Source organism: Mustela putorius, unplaced genomic scaffold (assembly GCF_011764305.1).
Source record: "Mustela putorius furo isolate JIRA1106 unplaced genomic scaffold, ASM1176430v1.1 tig00000281_pilon_pilon_pilon, whole genome shotgun sequence".
Lineage (NCBI taxonomy): Eukaryota > Metazoa > Chordata > Mammalia > Carnivora > Mustelidae > Mustela > Mustela putorius.
Window position 1 is genome coordinate 641,024 of NW_025421343.1, and position 17,840 is coordinate 658,863.

Below are 17,840 nucleotides of genomic sequence, written 5' to 3' on the forward strand. Positions count from 1 at the left end.
ATTTTAAAGCAGTGGAAATAAACTTGCCAAAGAATAGAAGGGAGCTGCCTCAGGGCTGAAAGTAATCCCTACTTCTAGAGGAACTGGGGCTCCTCTGGGGGTTTCCACAGAGACCAAGGGCAGCAGCAGAGCTGGCCTGGGTCTGAGTCACCTGTCAGAAGCAGAAGGAACACCACCCTTTCTCCTGAACTCAAGAAAGTTTATCAGATTGTAAGTAAATGAGAATAGTATTTACACGGGACTAGCCTGGACTCTGCTCTGTTGTATAAAGAGAAAATCACTTGCAAATTTCAGTATTAATAAATTACTTGTGGTCCCTGGGGCGCCTGGGTGGCTCAGTCTGTTCAGTATCTGCCTTCGGCTCAGGTCATGATCCCAGGGCCCTGGGATGGAGCCCTGCATCGGGCTCTCTGCTCAGCGGGGGGTCTGCTTCTCCCTCTCCTTCTGCCACCCACTTGTGCTCGCTCTCTCTTTCATTCTAAAATAAGTGACATCTTTATAAATAAATAAATAAATAACTTGTGGTCCCATGAGATTAGACTAGTGGACACTGGCCTAGCTACAGGAAGGCATCCTGTCCTAGTCAACATAAATACACTGATTTGGACTGAGGTATGGATGGCACATTCCCCACGTCTGAGGGTGACCCCAAGGTGGTAAGATGACACCCTGATTGCCTAACAGAATCAGGATCCAAAACTTCTTGACTGCTAAAGTGAGGGGGCATCTCAGACATGATGCATTTTTCAGAGATGAGCACACGCCCCCGTCCTTGGCAATGGACCTGCCAGTCCCAGAGGGGAGTGCCACCCACTGCCAAGGCTCAGAGAGAGAAGGGGCCACCACAGAGTGAAGCCCCTAGGTCACAGGAAGCTGGTCTCTCCCCTCTCTGTCCCCAGGAACCGCCCCCCCAATACCCCTCACTATCTTTTTAGAGGGGGAGAGGGGCAGAGACAAAGGGAGAAAGAAAGAGTGTTAAGCAGGCTCCACACCCAAAGTGGAGCCCTGTGCAGGGCTCGATCCTGCCACCCTGAAGTCACCACCTCAGCCGAAAGCAAGAGTCAGACGCTTAACCAACTGAGCCACCCAGGCCCCCTCCCTCTATTATCCTTTTTAAACAGCCATCAGACCCCGCCTTCCTCAGGACAAAATCTACCTGTGGAACTCCATCTCTCAGCACATGTTAGATCTCTTCAGTGGCAAGTCCCCACCTGAGCTGGCCTTGGCCACCCTCCTACACCTCAGGTCCTACCACCTCACCCCATGGACTGTTCCCTGAACACCCAGGGCCTTTGCACTTGCTGCTACTCCTGCCCAGAATGTCCTCCCCCAACACCTCCATGGCTTTTTCCTTGCTCCGCTCGGGTCTCTGCATAGAGGTCACCATGTCCACAAGGTCCCCAGGACTCCATCTGTACAAACGACACAACCCCCTCACTTTCTACCTACTCTCCCTCTCACCTGACTCCTTTCTTCTCACCACAGGACATTCTGTTTTGTCTGTTTGATGTTAAAAGGGGGCTCTGTAAGAGCAGAGACAGAACTCTCCAGAACAGTGTTGCCCCAGCACCTAGAACTGTGCCCAGCACACGGGATGTTCAGCCGTCCACACTGGTAGGCGGATGGACAAGTGAGTAAATGAGTGAACACAAGCAAGAGACAGACTTCAGGCTCACAGCTGAGGCAGGACGATGACTCCAGGGTCCTGTACCCCAGAGGGCCGACGGTGAAAGCCAGCGACTGAGGCGTTTATTACAAATGAAGGACCTGAACACTGGCAGAGTTGTAGGCAGGCAGGCCAGAGGGCCCCGAAAAATACCTGGGCTTTAGACTAATCCACATGACTTGGCACAAGCAAAAGCAATTTGATAAAAAACAATCTGGATGAGAACAGGGGAGGAGACACACTTCAGCCCAAAGGACAATTTGGTCTAAAAATACAGTCCACAAAAATAAGAAATTGTGCAGAGGATCATAGGGAAAGGGAGGGAAAACTGAATGGGAAGAAATCAGAGAGGGAGACAAACCGTGAGAGACTCTGGATGCTGGGAAACGAACCAAGGGTCACTGGAGGTGAGGTGGGCAGGGAGGTGGGGTGACCGGGTGACAGGCAGGAAGGCGGGCACGTGATGTGAGGAGCACTGGGTGTTCTATGCAACTGATGGTTAGCTGAACTCCACCTCTGAAACTCATGATGTGCTCTATGCTGGCTAATTGAATTTAAATAAAATTAAAATACAAATATGGTCCACATTTTTCAAAAATTGGGATTTTGAGGTAGTATGGAGGCAGAATGCATCTTTTTGTGCCTCAAGGATTTTGCTTACATTTCAGAATAGTTTTGCCCTCTTTTAAATTTCTACTTAATATTTCTGCCACCTATCTTAATTCTGCTCATTTCTAAAAGTGTTTTGTGAAATGCCATGCACACAGATGAAGTTGCTTAGACCATGCACATTCTGCCTAGTGAGTTATTGCAAAGTAAATGCCCACACCAGCCCCACCCAGTCACGAATCAAGACACTGCTGGCCCCCGCGTGTCCCCAGATGCCCTTCCCGACGCACCCTCCTGGCCGCCCCGCGTCTGTCATAACCGCATACCTTCCCTTGCCTCCTGACTGCGTCTCTACGCACAGGGGCTGAGTTTGCCGTTGGCTTTAGGTTATGTGCGTGGACTCACACAGGCCATGTTTGGGTCTGTCTTCTTTCATCTGACATCATGGCTGTGAGATCTGTGGTGTGTGTGGCTGGAGCCCCTTCCTTTTCTTCACTGGAAGGGGAGGCTCGTCACGGCAACATGCTGGAAACAATCCGCATGTCCTAAACAGGGCATTAGTTACATAAAGTATGGAAGTTTGCGAGGAGAAAGCACGAAAGAGGAAGAAAGAAATTTTTTTTTTTTCTAAAAAGGAAGAAGACTAAAGTTTTGCCGAAATTTTTGCTAAAAAGGAAGAAAGAAAAAACAATAGAAGGAGTGAAAGGATGAAGGAAAAGACACCCAAATAAATGTCCATAGAAAAGGTCCTGGGAAATGGGCCATATTTGACCTCAGGAGGGTGACGAGCTAGAAGGTTCTTCAAGAAGTTTCTTTATCTATTTTTTGGGTTGACCTAATTTTCTGGTTTTCCTGTAATGAGCACACGCTGCATTTGTAAAAACAACAACAACAATTACTAAAAGGAATGTAAACAATGGCAAATTAACCAAGCAATGAAGTAATTAAAGGACCCTGGGGGGGTCCTCCTCCTCCTTTGGGGAAGGTTTTCGGGAAGTTCTACCTCCCAAGTTTATTCTCAGCCAATCACGTCTCTTCTACTCATTTGGTAATTTTTATAGATTTTTAATTTTCATAAATTGAACGGTGTTCAACCACAGTGAACACGTTCAAAAGTTTTACAAATACTTTACATGTTGCTTAGTTCACCAAGGCCCATTTGTTGAACATTTCCACTTTCTAAATTCGTTTCCACCCACTTTGTCCTCCCGGGTCTATTTATAATAGATGAAAACAAATCCTTCTTACCCCAGCAGACTGAACTGCACATTCTGAAGGCAGGCAGGCTTACATTCCCAGTTCAGCCATCGACCATTGAACAAGGCTGAGCCAACCAACGCCCCCTAATGTCAGTTTTCCTACCTGTTAAATGGAGATAAAACCTATATTCCAGAAGCTTTTTAAGACCTAGAAATTGCCAAATCAGAAAACTGTGAGTTACCTCAGGCCAGTTCCTCAGCCTTGACCTGCTGTTGACATTCAGGGCTGGGGAGTTCCCTGTTGGGGGGCCACCCCGTGCACTGTGGGAGGCTGAGCTGCATCCCGGGCCTCTCTCTACCCCCTAGACACCAGTGGCACCCCCCTTCTCCCCTCCACCTCCCTGAAATCTGTGACAACCAGAAAGGTCTTCAGACATTGTCAAGTGTTCCCTGAGAGGCGAAACCACCCCTGTTACCTCGGGAACTGGCCCCCCTTCACCACCAAGGCTGCTGGTCAGGCTCTTCAGCCTGCACCCCGGCCAGCGCAGACGCCCCTCCCCTGCAGACAACCCCTTCCCATCCAGTCTTATGCCTGTTCCCTGTCCACAGGACACTGGAATGCACATCAGCGCGGGACACAAAAACACCAACGTGTGGGCTTTTGCTCTAGATTCTTCCCCCGACGCTCCCATTTCAGACAAGTAATTTAGCCTTTTAGGATTTGCTTCTGGTCCTGGGCTACCAGCCAGCATTGACCAGAAGACATGGTACTTTTGTACCTGTCTAACTTCTTCGACTTTTGTATCTGCCTAAACCCGCAATGAGACTTTATTCAAGGGGCGCCAGGGTGGCTCAGTGGGTTAAGCCTCTGCCTTCGGTTCAGGTCATGATCTCAGGGTCCTGGGATCGAGCCCTACATCAGCCTCTCTGCTCAGCGGGGAGCCTGCCTCCCTGCCTCTCTCTGCCTACTTGTGACCTCTCTCTCTGTCAAATTAAAAAAAAAAAATCTATTTGACTGCCCCAGCCAGGAAGTGTAGGGTGGGTTCCAACGTAAGGGAGGGGATGAGGAAGACACGGTGGCTGGATAGTCCTGGAGAGAACAGACACCGACACACCGCTCAGTGGCCCCGAAGGTGTCAAGACATCCCAGGGAGGGGCTGCCTGGTGTCCCTTGGAAGGCAAGACCTGAGGCCCTGGCTGTTCGTGCTCCTTCATGTGGCATAAAGCAGCACAGCCATGTGGCTGGGACATGGTCCTCTCCATGATAACGGTGCACAGGGTGTCCATGATTTGTTGCCCCTCTCCCCACAAAGCTTCTGTGCTGTGTCAGAGAACCTGTATGGATGATCTCCAAGAGAAATCTCAGCCTTCCGTCATATTGTCTGATCTACGGCTGAGGTCACTCCTGATGTCACTTAGGAGGGACACCTGTTGAGTCACTACCTTGCTCAATCACCTGTCAAGTCTTTCAACAACTGTTTATCAAGGCCCTGATATGCACCAAGCCTGCTGGGGGGGGTGGGCACAAAAGAGCTCTTTTCTGGCACTTACATTCTAATGAGGAGAAACCTGTCAACGTATTTCCCAAGTTTCAGTCATTTGCATACTGCTTCCAAAATTTTGGCCTATATGCCCATTGCCCGATCATTGTACTGCCTCTTCCTCTGGCTTATGGATGGTGGAGTCAAAGTTTTATCTACCTTAGGCCCAGTGCACCCAAAATGTTCACAAAGGGACAAGCTATTAGTATATGTATATTTTTTCCTCATACACATGAAGATAAAGCTGTAACTTTAAACTTTAAAATAAATTGATAGTGTACTTTTTAATGGAGTGCATCTTAAAGCTGAAAAAATCCACCATCAATGATCTCTGGCCTTCTGGAGTCACCTCAAAAGTCATACAAGACCCTCCACACTGGCCTTCTGTCTCTCCCCACCCCCAATCACCCCACTAGCCAGCCCCACTGGTTCCCCCTTCCTACCTATCCCCCTATCCCCCGCTTCTTCTTGGGAAATAACCACTTGTCTTCACCTTAAAGATCCACTCTCTGGAGCCCTTCCTGGCCCTGTGCAGAGGGCAGTGAGGAGGGGGCACAGCGCTGGGCCGCTCTAAGACCTGGGGTCCCTTTGCTGGGCTGCCTCCTTCCTCAGACTGCAGATCCCCAGAGGGCATGGCTCAGCTCTCACACACTTCCTAGGGCAGGAAGATGCTCTAACAGGAGCCCGGAGAAATGAGGCAGGGCAAGGCTGGCCACAGATGAGTCCCATGACAGCCTGTACCTTGGAGAAGTGCCCCTGTCCAGGCTTCAGGAAAGCTGGCCCATGGTATCCGAGCAGTCAGAAGTTGAGAGCCAATATGCGAACCCCCAGTGAGGACCAGAACTGCCAGGAGAGGGGGTGAAGACCTGACCAGAGTTTCCTGGCGGCCCTGCCAGCGAAGGCACCTGCATTACCAGGATTGCTTGGCAAGAGCGGGCCCTGAATCACACAGCCACTGACGGGACTAAAACGTGTGGCGGCATCAGCTGACAGCCGCCTCGGTGTTTCTTCAGTGGCGGAGGACCAGGTGGGCAGGCTAGGTCACCACTATGGGGCACAGAGGCCAGCCACGGTCTCAGCACTGCCACAGGAGAAAGATTTATGACCTCGAGTCTCTCTGACTCCAGCTGCTCACGTGACGAGTACCTTGTGTCCTCAAGACAAAAGAAAACCTTACGCTGGCACCCAGGGCTTTACACACCTGGGAGCCTTGGCTCTCCTTAATTTGACTGTGGTCAGATTTCATCATTTCTTTTTCTTTTCATTTGCTGCCAAGGACCACCCACACTTCCCATTGAGTAGGTGATTAATAAGTGGTTGCTCGTGTGTTTGTGTTTCATAGGCACAGGGTTAGCAATTCTGAAACTACTTTCTGGGTATGCTGAGACTGAGCAGATAAGTCACCTGGAGCTAGATTTCTCGTTGGAGAAAAAAGCTGCGAAGACGGAAAGGGAGTTGGGTTGGAGTTGGAAGGATCAGTATGAACTCACTGTTAATACACAGAGAGACAGATGTAGAAACATAAATGGATGAAGCAGGTGTTTTTTTCTTAGATCTGACCACACCAGTGATGTAAGGACACCCCAGTAACAATGAACACACCAAACACCAGATCCTGGTTTCTAAATATCAGATTTTACTAGAAGGAACCAGTTTCCTTGGAGAAATGGCCGATCCCAAGACTGGTCCAAGGAAGATAGAGATGAAGCTGAAACATCTCATGACAGAAAAGAAGGGCTCAAATTATGACGGCGACATGGCCCAAGAAGACCGAAGCCAGTCTGAAGCGGCTCCCAAGACCAAATCTAAAACATCAGTATCAAAATAATGGTAGTAAGAGAGGATCACTCACTGAGTACAACAAGAGACCGAGTCTACAGGGACACAAATAACCAGCAGGAAGGCGGGTGGCCTGGCTGGCTCAGTCAGCGGAGTGTCCAACTCTTGGTCTCAGCTCAGGTCTTGATCTCAGGGTTGTGTCTTCAAGCCCTGCATTGGACTCTATGCGGGGTCTGGAGCTTACTTAAGAAAGTAAATTAATTTAAATCCAATTAATAAAAAGGAAGGGAAAGCTCAGAATTGAGTGCCAGTTAGTACACACGGGAAGTAGAACTAGAAAATCGCCATTGGCAGGCAAGGATCATCAATGGATCCAGTGGGTAAGTCCGACGAGAAACAGACTGTTTGTACGGTCCCACAGCATCTACTCCGAAAAGGCTAATTCCACGCGATAGAACAGTCTGTGGTAGAGAAACCTGGCAGACACTTTGACCAACTGGTGAAAGTCAACATCACCAATAGTGGAGCCAACAGGCAGCCTGATGCGAACAGAGGAGGACACATCATCACGGTCCTGCGAACTCCTGCCAAAAATGCAGAGCCTGAATCTGGTCACAAGAAAGCGTCAGTCGCCCAAGTGTAGATTTACACTCTACAAAGTCACTGACCCGGCCTTTTCATCAATGTCAAGGGTGTGAAAGACAAAGACAGACTGAGGACTTCTTCAGGTTAAGGAAGCCAAAGAGACACGGAACTAAATGCAGCAGGTGGCTGGACTGAATGCCGGACGGAAAACAGTGGTTTCTTTTGCTCTAAAGGTCACTATTGGGATGATTGGGAAAATGTAATAAGGTCTGCAGATCAGGTAATAGTAGTATGCCGATGTTAGTTTCCCGATTTTGATCACTGTATTGTGGTTGTAGAGGAGAATTCCTGGGGCATCTGGGTGGCTCAGTCAGTTAAGGCTCAGTCAGTTAAGCCTTAAGTTAAGGTCATGATCCTGGGGTCCTGGAATCAAGCCCCAACTCAGGCTCCCTGCTCACCTGGGGAGTCTGCTTCTCCCTCTCCCACTCCCTCTGTGCTCGCTCTCCCTCTCTCACTCTCTCTCAAATAAAAAAAATCTTAAAGATTTTATTCTTGGGTGCCTGGGTGGCTCAGGGGGTTAAAGCCTCTGCCTTCGGCTCAGGTCATGATCCCAGAGTCCTGGGATCGAGCCCCGCATCGGGCTCTCTGCTCGGCAGGGAGCCTGCTTCCTCCTCTCTCTCTGCCTGCCTCTCTGCCTACTTGTGATCTCTGTCTGTTAAGTAAATAAATAAAATCTTTAAAAAAAAAAGATTTTATTCTTAAAGAATTCCTTGTCTTTTTGGAAATAAACACTAATGTCTTTAGAAGTAAATGCATATTTGCAATTTTCAAACAGTTCATATACATGTAAATACAGTCCAGGGGAGAATGAGAGAATAAGGTTAACTGATAAAAATGTTACTATTTGGGGGTGGGGCTGCCTGGGTGGTCAGGCAGTTGAACTTCTGACTCTTGATTTTAGCTCAGGTCCTGATTCAGGGTCATGAGATCTAATGCCCAGGGCTCTGTGCTCAGCAGGGCGTCTGCTTGTGCCTCTCCCTCTGCCCCTCCCCCCCGCTTGTAATCTGTCTCTCCCTCTCTACGAAATAGAATCTTAGGGGCACCTGGGTGGCTCAGGTCAGGGTCCCAGAGTCTTGGGATCGAGCCCTGTGTTGGGCTTTCTGCTCTGTGGGGAGCCTGCTTCCTTCTCTCTACTTAATTGTGATGTCTGTCAAATAAATGAAAATCTTCAAAAAAATTTAAAGATAAAATTCTTTTAAAAAGTGACTATTTAGGGAACTAGGTAAAACGGATGGAAATTCTTTGCATTGCTTTTGCAACTTTTCTGAAAGTCTAAAATTATTCCAAAACAAAAACTTAGAAATAAAATAAAATAAATGCGGGATAAGGGCATGAGGAATTATCCAGCATAGTCTGGGGAGTTAACGGCTCTTGGGGGTGTGGCGGTCATGCGTAGAGAAATGGGTGCCTTGTGGGAGCCATGAGTTGCCCCGTAACTAGAGGATCAGATGTTCTTCGCCAGAGCTTTTCCAAACTTCACCTGGAGAGGGCTTTCTGTTGTTTTGTTCTTTCCACACACACCCACGCGCCCTGGTGGAGGCTCTCCTGCAGCTCTAGGTGGGGTAGAGCCTGCGTTTCTAATAAGCTCCAGGTGACACTGATGCTGCTTTCCTGCTGGTCCCGGTATTGCCCTTTGAGTCACACCGGGGGGTAAATACAGCTGCGGCACTGCCCACACGTTCTCCAGCCTGGCTGCCCCACGGGACCCTGAGGAACCGGCTTTCATTGCTCTTCCCAGCGGATTCTCCTTGGCAGCTGGGATTAACTCCTTACTTTGATGCCCCTGCCTTTCCATCATCTCAAATTGAGATCCTCCATCCGGATATCACCCTGGCTTCCAGAGCGGCATTGTCTGCTGCTGCTGTATCCATCAGACACCCAGGAGCCGGAGGACTCTTCCTGGTCGACCACCACAGTTGAAGCACTTGCACACAGGTCATGCACAAACCCTTCCCCCAGGCACCAGTCCCTCCGCGATGGGTCCAGACCTTCTTTTCCCAGCTGCTCTCCAGGGCTCCCCCCTGGATGCTCCGTTCCTAGCAGAGCTGTTCAGCCCCCTGAACCCCAGGCTCCATTTGCACCTGTAACCACCTCAAATGCGCTGATCTCCGGTCTCACTCCCTCCCGCGTGAGAGCCGCTCTTTGGTTCCTTCCTCCTGGGGGCCTGTGCTGAGGCAGTCACAGGGCCCCCACCCCCACCGGGCCCATCCCAGGGCTTAGAACAGAGGAGCAAGCGTCTCTGCCACTGGGCCACAGGTCACCCTGTTCCTGTTCCCATAGGACAGGGCTCAGCAGCCTGCCACATGTGGGCAAGGGCAGAGAGGGGACAACCTCGGTGTCACCCTGAAATTCGGGCCTGGCACCCAATTCCCCATCGCCGGGCCGCCTCCCCACCCTCCCTCCTTCCTTGCCTCGGAGGTGGAGAAAATAGGTCATGGGGAGGTGCTGCCAGGGTTGTCCCCTCAGGGGAGGGTTTGGCGCAGGAGAGAAGCCCTAAATTTGTTTGGAGCTTGAGAAAGGGACCTGGGAGGCACAAGAAGACCGTCCCCTTGTGCAGGGTTCTCCTACCTCCTTCTCGGCTCCTCCCACCGCCACAGCTGGGCCTCTCCAGGCCTCACTTGCCCTGAAAAACACTTCCTCGTGACCCAGCACCATCCACCACCCACTGCCCCCGTGCACAGAGCCTGCTGGAGCTCATTCCTCTTAATGTGCTTGGCTGCCTAGGGATGGGCTACGGTAATCATGAAGATGAGGGGCTGCGCCTGGGCCTCAGTTTCCAGGAGAATCACAGCTGGAGTTGGAATGGGGAGTGAGGGACCCGGACTCAGAGCAGCTGCGGGACAGCCAGCCTCAAGTCCCCAGAGGCTTCTGAGGCAGCTGACTCCATCGTGCCTCTGGTGCCTGCCCAGCTAGTTGTCTCTCCTTTGGGGACATCCAGGCGGAAACTTCCAGGAGAGGCTCATCCCACCCTCAGGAAAGGAAGATGTCCCCTTCCTCCCATTAAAGCTCTTGAGGCTTTGCACTCTCGTTTCCCTGCAGATCCTTTTTGGCTGAGTGTTTCCGTCGTTACTCAGGCCTGCTGAGTTCCAAAAGGACAGGAACTTAGGAGCGGGTATGAGGAAGCCCCCTAAGAAAGAGTAACACCCGGGCGCCTGGGTGGCTCAGTGGGTTAAAGCCTCTGCCTTTGGCTCAGGTCATGATCCCAGGGTGCTCCCTCCTCTCTCTGCCTGCCTCTCTGCCTACTTGTGATCTCTGTCTGTCAAATGAATAAATAAAATCTTTAAAGAAAAGAAAGAGTAACACCCCACTCCCAAATCTGGGAATGCCCTAACCACTCCATCCCATCCCTCTAGTCTCAGGCTCCACGTCCCTCCAGGAAGAAGCCCCTCCAGGAAGAAGCTGCCCTCATGGTGCCGGAGCCCCCACGGCCAAACCCCTACTCTGTCCTCCAGACTCCCGTGGGCTGCTCTGTGCAGGTCAATACCTGCCCCCTGCCCGGTCTGCCTCTGTCTCCCAGGCTGCCGTAAGAGCTATTTGCCATGCACTTACTTTCCCACTTCTTTACAAGAACCATCAATTTCCAATCCTCAATCAGTACCTCACAAATAACGTTAGGGTCACTTTTGGGTAGAAGAGGCAATTTGGGTGTGAAAATATTGTAGTTTTCAGTTATAGAGGAATTATGGAAGAAATAAGTAAAAATATTTGAAATCGAGGCTAAGAAAATCCGAGACATATATACAGGCACTGTGTGTCTATGCTCTTACATCTCCAGGCTAATCAGTCTTGGAGCCCTTGGAGCTTCCCTCTCTTTGACATTTTCTCCCCGTTTTACCCAGTTACTCTCATCCATTCCATTCATCCCCAATCAACACATTATGTGGGTTTTTTTTTTCCATGAGTCAATTTTTATTGGTTTTTGAAGTAAAGAATTATGGGCATAAGGCTCAATGAGTTTCAGAGCAAATGACAGAAGGAAACTACATCATACAGGTAGGTGGGAAGACCCAGCAGGGAAGACTCCCAGGGCAGCTGTGACCCTCACCCACAAGGGCTGAGTCTTGCTTGTGAGGACCTTGTAGCCCAGACCCAGCCCAGCTGAGAAGGACCGCATGGAGCTGGAAGGGACTGAGCCACATCTCAGGGGATCTGAAGAGGTACCCCAGTCCTCCCTGAAAGACAGTCATTTCTAGTCGTCTTGGAACCTTCCGGTCTTAAATCTTTGCCACCAATAGCAGCTTGACCACTATGAGGACTCTTCCCTCCCTCTGAGATAGCCAGCCTGCTCTCCCTCACCTGTGCCTGCTCAGATGGAAGCCTCCCTGACCAGGGACAGAAGAAGGCCCCTGCACAGGGAGGAGGAGGGAGTTGGTTCCAGAAGGCTGGCAAAGCCCAGTGACCCCTGAGGCTATTTGCCCTTCCCTTCCACTGTGGTGGGTCCTCCCACTGATGTTTGGGGGGTAAAGGAAAGGGGGCTTCTCAGTAGGAGAGCTCCTGTCCCCCCTCCCCCGAGGAGGGCTCCTCCTCTATGAGCTCCAGGTCGAACTCATCTTCCAGGGACCCTCCAACAGGCAGGAGGCGGAACTTCTTCCCCTTCAGGGTGCATGTGCGATGCTCGAAGTCCAGGACGGCGTTGTGGTCCTGGAGCACGTCAGTACCAATGATGGCTTCTTCAGCACTGGCGTCGGCCACTAAGAACTCTGCCTTCAGCTTCAGCTTCCCCAGGGACACCACTGTATCCCAGATGCCCAGGATCTTCATTTCAGCCCCATTGGCCACTTTTACCACATTCTCAAAGGGCCGCAGGGTGTCCAAGTCACCATCCGTGACCTCCTCCCACAAGCTGGGGTGGACCACAGACACCTGAGCCCCGGAATCCACCAGGAACCTCACAGGCACCTTGCCAATTTTCCCCTTGAGGTAGTAGCCCTTACCCATGCTGTTGGCAAAGACGATCTCCTTGGGCAGGTGGCTGCGGGTGGCCCCAGGCCCGCCGAAGGCTTTCAGGAGGGTCTCTCTCACCGCACCGTAGTCTTCCTGGTCCTTGGGGCTGAGTCCACTATAGACCTCCAGGGCATCTCCCCTGAGAGACTCTTTCAGGAACCGGAGTTTGGTGACGTGGTCCCAGTGGTTGAGGTCGTTGATGACCTCGAAGCGGTGCAGCCAGAGGTGTGGGGCTATGTTGGCTCCATCAAAGGGCTCCGGAACGAAGGCATGCTCCCGACGGCCCTCCCGGCTCCTGGCTCCGCTCCCCGCCATCCCTCTGTCCTCCGCTGGAACTGCGGCACCGACCCACGCCAAGTAGAGCAAAGCGCAGAGCAGTGTGGGCGCAATCACGCTGGAGAAGAAGGCCTCTCGGAGCGGAGTGTTGTTTGCTGCCCGTCTGGGGCAGGCAGAGGGGGCCCGGCACGAGCTGTCCGACTGACTGCTGGGCACGGAGGCAGGCAGCTACTATGACCTGCTCTATCGGCAGAGCCTTTTTGATGCCTAGCCTAGGCCCTGGGGCTCCCCATTCTTCCTTTGTTCTGGAAGCCCCGCCCTTGCTCAGCCCTCCCTCCTGCCAGCATCCTGCCCAACGAGCAGGATCAGTGCCTCACCCTTCTGCATCCATCGCTGGGACTGGTACAGGCCAGCCCACGGTGCAAGAAAGTCCAGCCCCAGTCAGAGGGGACCCACTCAGGTACCCTTCCCAGCCCGTGTCCGAGAATAACAGAGGAGGACACAGAGTATGTTATGACATCCAGGTGTCTGTCATCAGCTGGAGGAGGCCAGGACCAAAGGCCCACCAGCTTCCAGCCTGGGGAAGCCCTTTGCCCCACGCCCAAGTGGCCGCTTTGAGGGGCTAAAGGAGCATTCATTCACCACACTCTTACCATATGTGAGCCTGGCGTGGGTGTTTCTCATTCTGAACCAAGTGTGGAATCCCCTGAGATTCTCTAGAGGGGAAGATAGAGGACAGTCCCCAAATCAAGAATGCGCAGAAAATGTTTTTTAAGTGAGGGGACACACATACACACACAAGCATTTGCCATGAACTCGATTGCTACAGTTGTTTTTCCCTCACTGATCACATCCAGTACAGAGTCAGCACTTGGGGGAGGGGGGCAGGCCTCGGCCAGAGCACCCTCATTAAGGCCCTGAAGTGGGCTGGTGCCAACCCTGAACTTCTGGGAGTGTACGCCAAGATCCGGATGGGCTCCAGCTCCAGAGCTGGGCGGGCCCGACCTCTGAGCCACTGATGTTGTCTCCTCCCCTCCTGTTCCCTCTCACCTTCCAGGAAACTTCCAAGAGCCCCTTCCCCAAGCTCCGCAGCCCTCTTTCTCCCAGTTCCGTCCTCATTCACGGAAAGAGCAGTGAGGGAATCTCACTCCCTTGTGTTCTGAGAAGGGGACATGCCCGCCATGTTGGCGAAGCCAGTGGTGAGGTTCTGGGAGGATTTGGATGGAGGAAGTTGGCTGTGTGACCTCCTGCTGGGGAGTGCAGCCTGCCTTGGGCCACTGCGTGGGTTCCCAGAAGGCAGATCTGTGAGTCCCAAGGTTGGAGCCTGACTTGGGCCTGTGCAGAGAGACTGGGGCTGTTGGGGGGACCCACTTTCATGATCTCCTTCAAATGTCACCCCCTCCATGGAGCCTTCTGCGCCTCTCACACGCCTGCCCACTCCCAGTGGAGCGTGTGTTGCAGGATGGTGTACTGGTTCATTCATAACTCTGTCTCCAGCAATGAACCGGAACGCGAGGCTCACATAAACCAGACACGTGTGACTGTCTCCAGCCCCCACAGAAACTTACTCTCAGGTCAGCAGGTGTTCTCTGCCAGGCTCCAGACCCAGTGGAGTGCTGTCACCAAACAAGAGGGATTAAGACAGGAGAGGAGCTGGAACAGCGGCACACCTGCGGCTCTCAGCTATGGTTCCTGGCCCAGAGCCTGTCTCTCATCCGTTCCCTGTACCACTCATTCCCCCAGTGCCTGGCTGAGTCCCCGACGATCCTGGCCCCGGTCCTGCCTCTGGACATTCCCAGGGTCCCTGGCTATACCGAAAAATCCCCAGTCCCTGCTGCTGTGTCAGCTGACACAGTGGGCTAGCAGAGACGCAGCTGGGCCAACAACTCCCATCACTGCCGCCCGGCTAGGGTGGGGCCCTTGTGCCGTTCCAGAAGCCCAGAGGAGGGGGAAATGGAGTCACCGGGAAGGTGTCAAGGGCAGGGCAGGTGGGTCTCCAAGAAGAAACGCTCTGGCCACCCACAAGACCAGGAAGCCTCTTCCGCAAGGGAACTTTGTGGACAGACTCTGAGCCCCTGAGATGGGCGTTGTGTCATTCTGTGGTCCAGGAACTGACCTAGCAGTGGCTTCCTGGTTACCTGGTATTCGTCACCGGGCTCACCTGGTCCCTGGAAGTGGGAGGGTGTGAGGAGGCTGCATGTGACAGAGGGAGGTGAGAGGCTGGGCGGCTCCTCAACGGGCAGACGGCTGGCTGCTCCCGACAGGGGCTTGTCAACCCACAGGGCACACATTGAGTCAGACCTCCCCATCGCTTCAGACTAGAGATAGTAGTCACTGGGACTTGGGCACTGGACTGGGTTTGGGGTTCACTTTGGCAAAGCCATTTCACACCTGTTCCCTCCGCTGTTCCGCCGTGACCCGAGAGGCCCACTCGCCAGCCTTCCCCCAGGACTGCAGCACAAGGAGTGTGAAGGGCCACGCGGGCCTGAACACACTGTTCAGGGAATGTATTTGCAAATACAGGCAGGGAAGTGGGAGTCGGGGCTCAAGGAGGCATGCGGGTGGGCCCTGGGGGCTTGCGTGGTTGATGGCCTCTGGTGGGGACAGCGATCTAATGGGCCATGAGGGCTGGTTGTTAAATGTTTGAGAGTTCTGTAAGTCAGTTCCTAAACCAGCTGGTAGCTTGAAATTGCACCTGGTGGGAGTGGGAGTACGGACACCACAGATATTAGCAAATTCTTCTTCTTTTTTTTTTAATTAGATATTAGCAAATTCTTTTTTTTTTTTTTAAAGATTTTATTTATTTATCAGAGAGATAGAGGGGGAGAGAGCGAGCACAGGCAGACAGAATGGTAGGCAGAGGCAGAGGGAGAAGCAGGCTCCCTGCTGAGCAAGGAGCCCGATGTGGGACTCCATCCCAGGACGCTGGGATCATGACCTGAGCTGAAGGCAGCTGCTTAACCAACTGAGCCACCCAGGCGTCCCTAGATATTAGCAAATTCTTAACCAGGACTTTTTTTTCCCCTGGAAAGCCAATTGGACTGGGGGTGGGGGCCCTTGGTCACTCCCCCTCTCTGGGGCAGGCCAAGCCCCATTTCCAGTGATTAACAAATTTATCGAAATCTCCACTCCTGACCACCTTTCTTGCCCACCTTGCCCCTTACATTTGCCAAAATAACCTTTACACTCCTGGGTCCTTTGGCTTGAGGTGGGTGGCCCTCGGCAGAGCGGACCAGCAGACGTTCTGCTCGAACGTTCCCCTCTGGATCCCCAGACAAAAGCACACCGCACTGTCATCTTTATGGAGAGAGCAGGAAGGCCTTGAGTTTAGGAACTGGTCTCAGGCTAGGATCAGGAACACAGTGAAGTAACTTCTCAAGGTCCCTTACCCCTTGGGAGAAGCCATAAAGGGAACACGCTAGAACCATTCAGGGACCTTGGAATTGGTATGTTAATCCACAGTGATGAGCTAAACCAGCTGGGGCAGGCCAGGGGCCGCTGCCTCCTCCCAGAACCTAGGAAATCATGGTTAATTATTGACAAGTACAGGTATCAGGGCGGGAACACCCTCTTTATTACCCATCAGCATCTCCTGAGTGTGCTCTGAAGCAGGTACACCATACTCAACCGGAAAGGAGGCAAACCAGGACAATAAACAGGAAGGACCGAGGGAGTTCCCACCCTCCACACCCCCTCACTGAGAATCTGGGGCTGCTTCTGGCTAGCATCCCAGCCCCCAAATCAGGGTCACCCTGGGAGCTGGAGGGGGAGAGAGCAGAGGGACTTACCGGGGCAGCACAGGAAGGCTGGGGCGGGGGGACGGGAGGTACATGTGCTCCAGCCCAGGAGGCTCCGTGGGCAGTTATCACCTGACGTCATTCGGGGCTCTGCGCTCAGAAAGGCCAAGCTGGCTTTGGCCAGCCGCTACGGCTGTCCTGAAATTCCCAATAATTTTGAACAAGGGGTCCCACGCTTTCATTCTGACCCAGGCCCTAGGGAGTACACCACTGGTTTTGTCCCCACCTGATCCGATGGGGGCTTCTCGGCCACATGCCCATCTACACGCACATGCACCTACCCCTTCACACCGCACTCCGATCGGCTGCGCTCCCTGCACAACTGCACACACCTCCTGTAAGTGTAAAACCTATGCCATCCATGCAAACACAGTTACCCTGCAGTCCTCAGTTCGAAACGGCTCTGAAATTGTGTAACTTGCATAGACTTCAGCTCCCACCTTTCATTTCCCAGGTGTTTTTGCACGCACATTTACACGCACATTTACACGGACTATTAAAATCTGATTTATTGGAGGCACCTGCTGTTTATCAGCCTCTGGGCACACTTGTTGGCTCAGAGAACTAGGCAGGTCAGATCACCATGGCGGACAAGCTAATGAAAACAGGACGCAGATGTTTAAGTCTTTTGAAGAGATGCAGACAGACATGCACATGCAGACTGACCATGTGAAGCAATCCCGGTCACAGGCCCGCCGCTCTGAAAGTGGGTCATCCTGCCCTCTGCCTCCCCCTCCCCGACTGTGTGGGGCCAAGGACACCATGGTCTCCCTTCCTCCCCTTTCTGGGCACTCACCACCACAAGTAAGGCCCTAAGTGCTGGTCCCCTGTCCCATACAACTCCCCCCAACCGTGCAGAGGCCCCAGTCCTGGGGCTGGGGTGCGTGGGTGGGTGTGCAGGGTCTATGGCATGACTCCTAGGAGCAGGGCCCACGGGTGCTTCTGGCGTTCTGCTTCAGTGGGGCAAGGCATCAGGTCTTCCAGCTGAAAAGAAGGGCAAAGAGGTGAATTCTACACAAAAATCCAATTAGGGATTCAGATCAGAGACCAAGGTGGGGCTGGTGGGCTCTGACCAAAGCAATGCTTGTGGGGAAAACCAAGGCACCAGCAGGTTCCCTATTCCCAAACCACAAAGCCTCCAACTACCAGCACCGCCGTTCCCAAGCAGGAAGTACCCAGTACTCACATCAGTCATGGCCAAAGGCATTAGCAGAGGTAGCTTTTCCTTAACTGGTCTCCCTCCTTGATCCCTGCCACTGCCCTGATGGAACAAGCACTTCTGCCCGTGGGGCCCTTCCCCATTTCTCTACTGTTCCCGAACCTCTCTTTGGCCATCTGGATTGCCCTCCACCTTCCTTTATCATCAGTTCAGAACCCTTCTATC

General features: G+C 52.5%; 1 protein-coding gene and 1 long non-coding RNA gene across 18 annotated transcripts in view; both read right to left on the minus strand.

Moving 5' to 3' along the window:
• Positions 1–11,324: 11,324 nt before the first annotated feature.
• On the minus strand, positions 11,325–13,262 carry ASPRV1 (aspartic peptidase retroviral like 1). Its single transcript, XM_013051132.2, has one exon. It carries the CDS (start codon positions 12,696–12,698, stop codon positions 11,919–11,921), a length of 780 nt encoding a protein of 259 aa, XP_012906586.1. The 5' UTR covers positions 12,699–13,262; the 3' UTR covers positions 11,325–11,918.
• Positions 13,263–15,637: 2,375 nt separating this feature from the next.
• LOC101674755 overlaps positions 15,638–17,840 on the minus strand; it is a 111,716-nt gene continuing 109,513 nt past the window's right edge. For 16 of the 17 annotated variants that reach the window (XR_006606433.1, XR_006606434.1, XR_001177818.2 and 13 more), the window contains one exon: positions 16,940–17,440. This is a non-coding gene — a long non-coding RNA (uncharacterized LOC101674755). Of the gene's footprint in view, positions 15,957–16,048; positions 17,441–17,840 lie in introns of those variants that run through there. The other variant, XR_001177809.2, reaches the window with a different exon arrangement.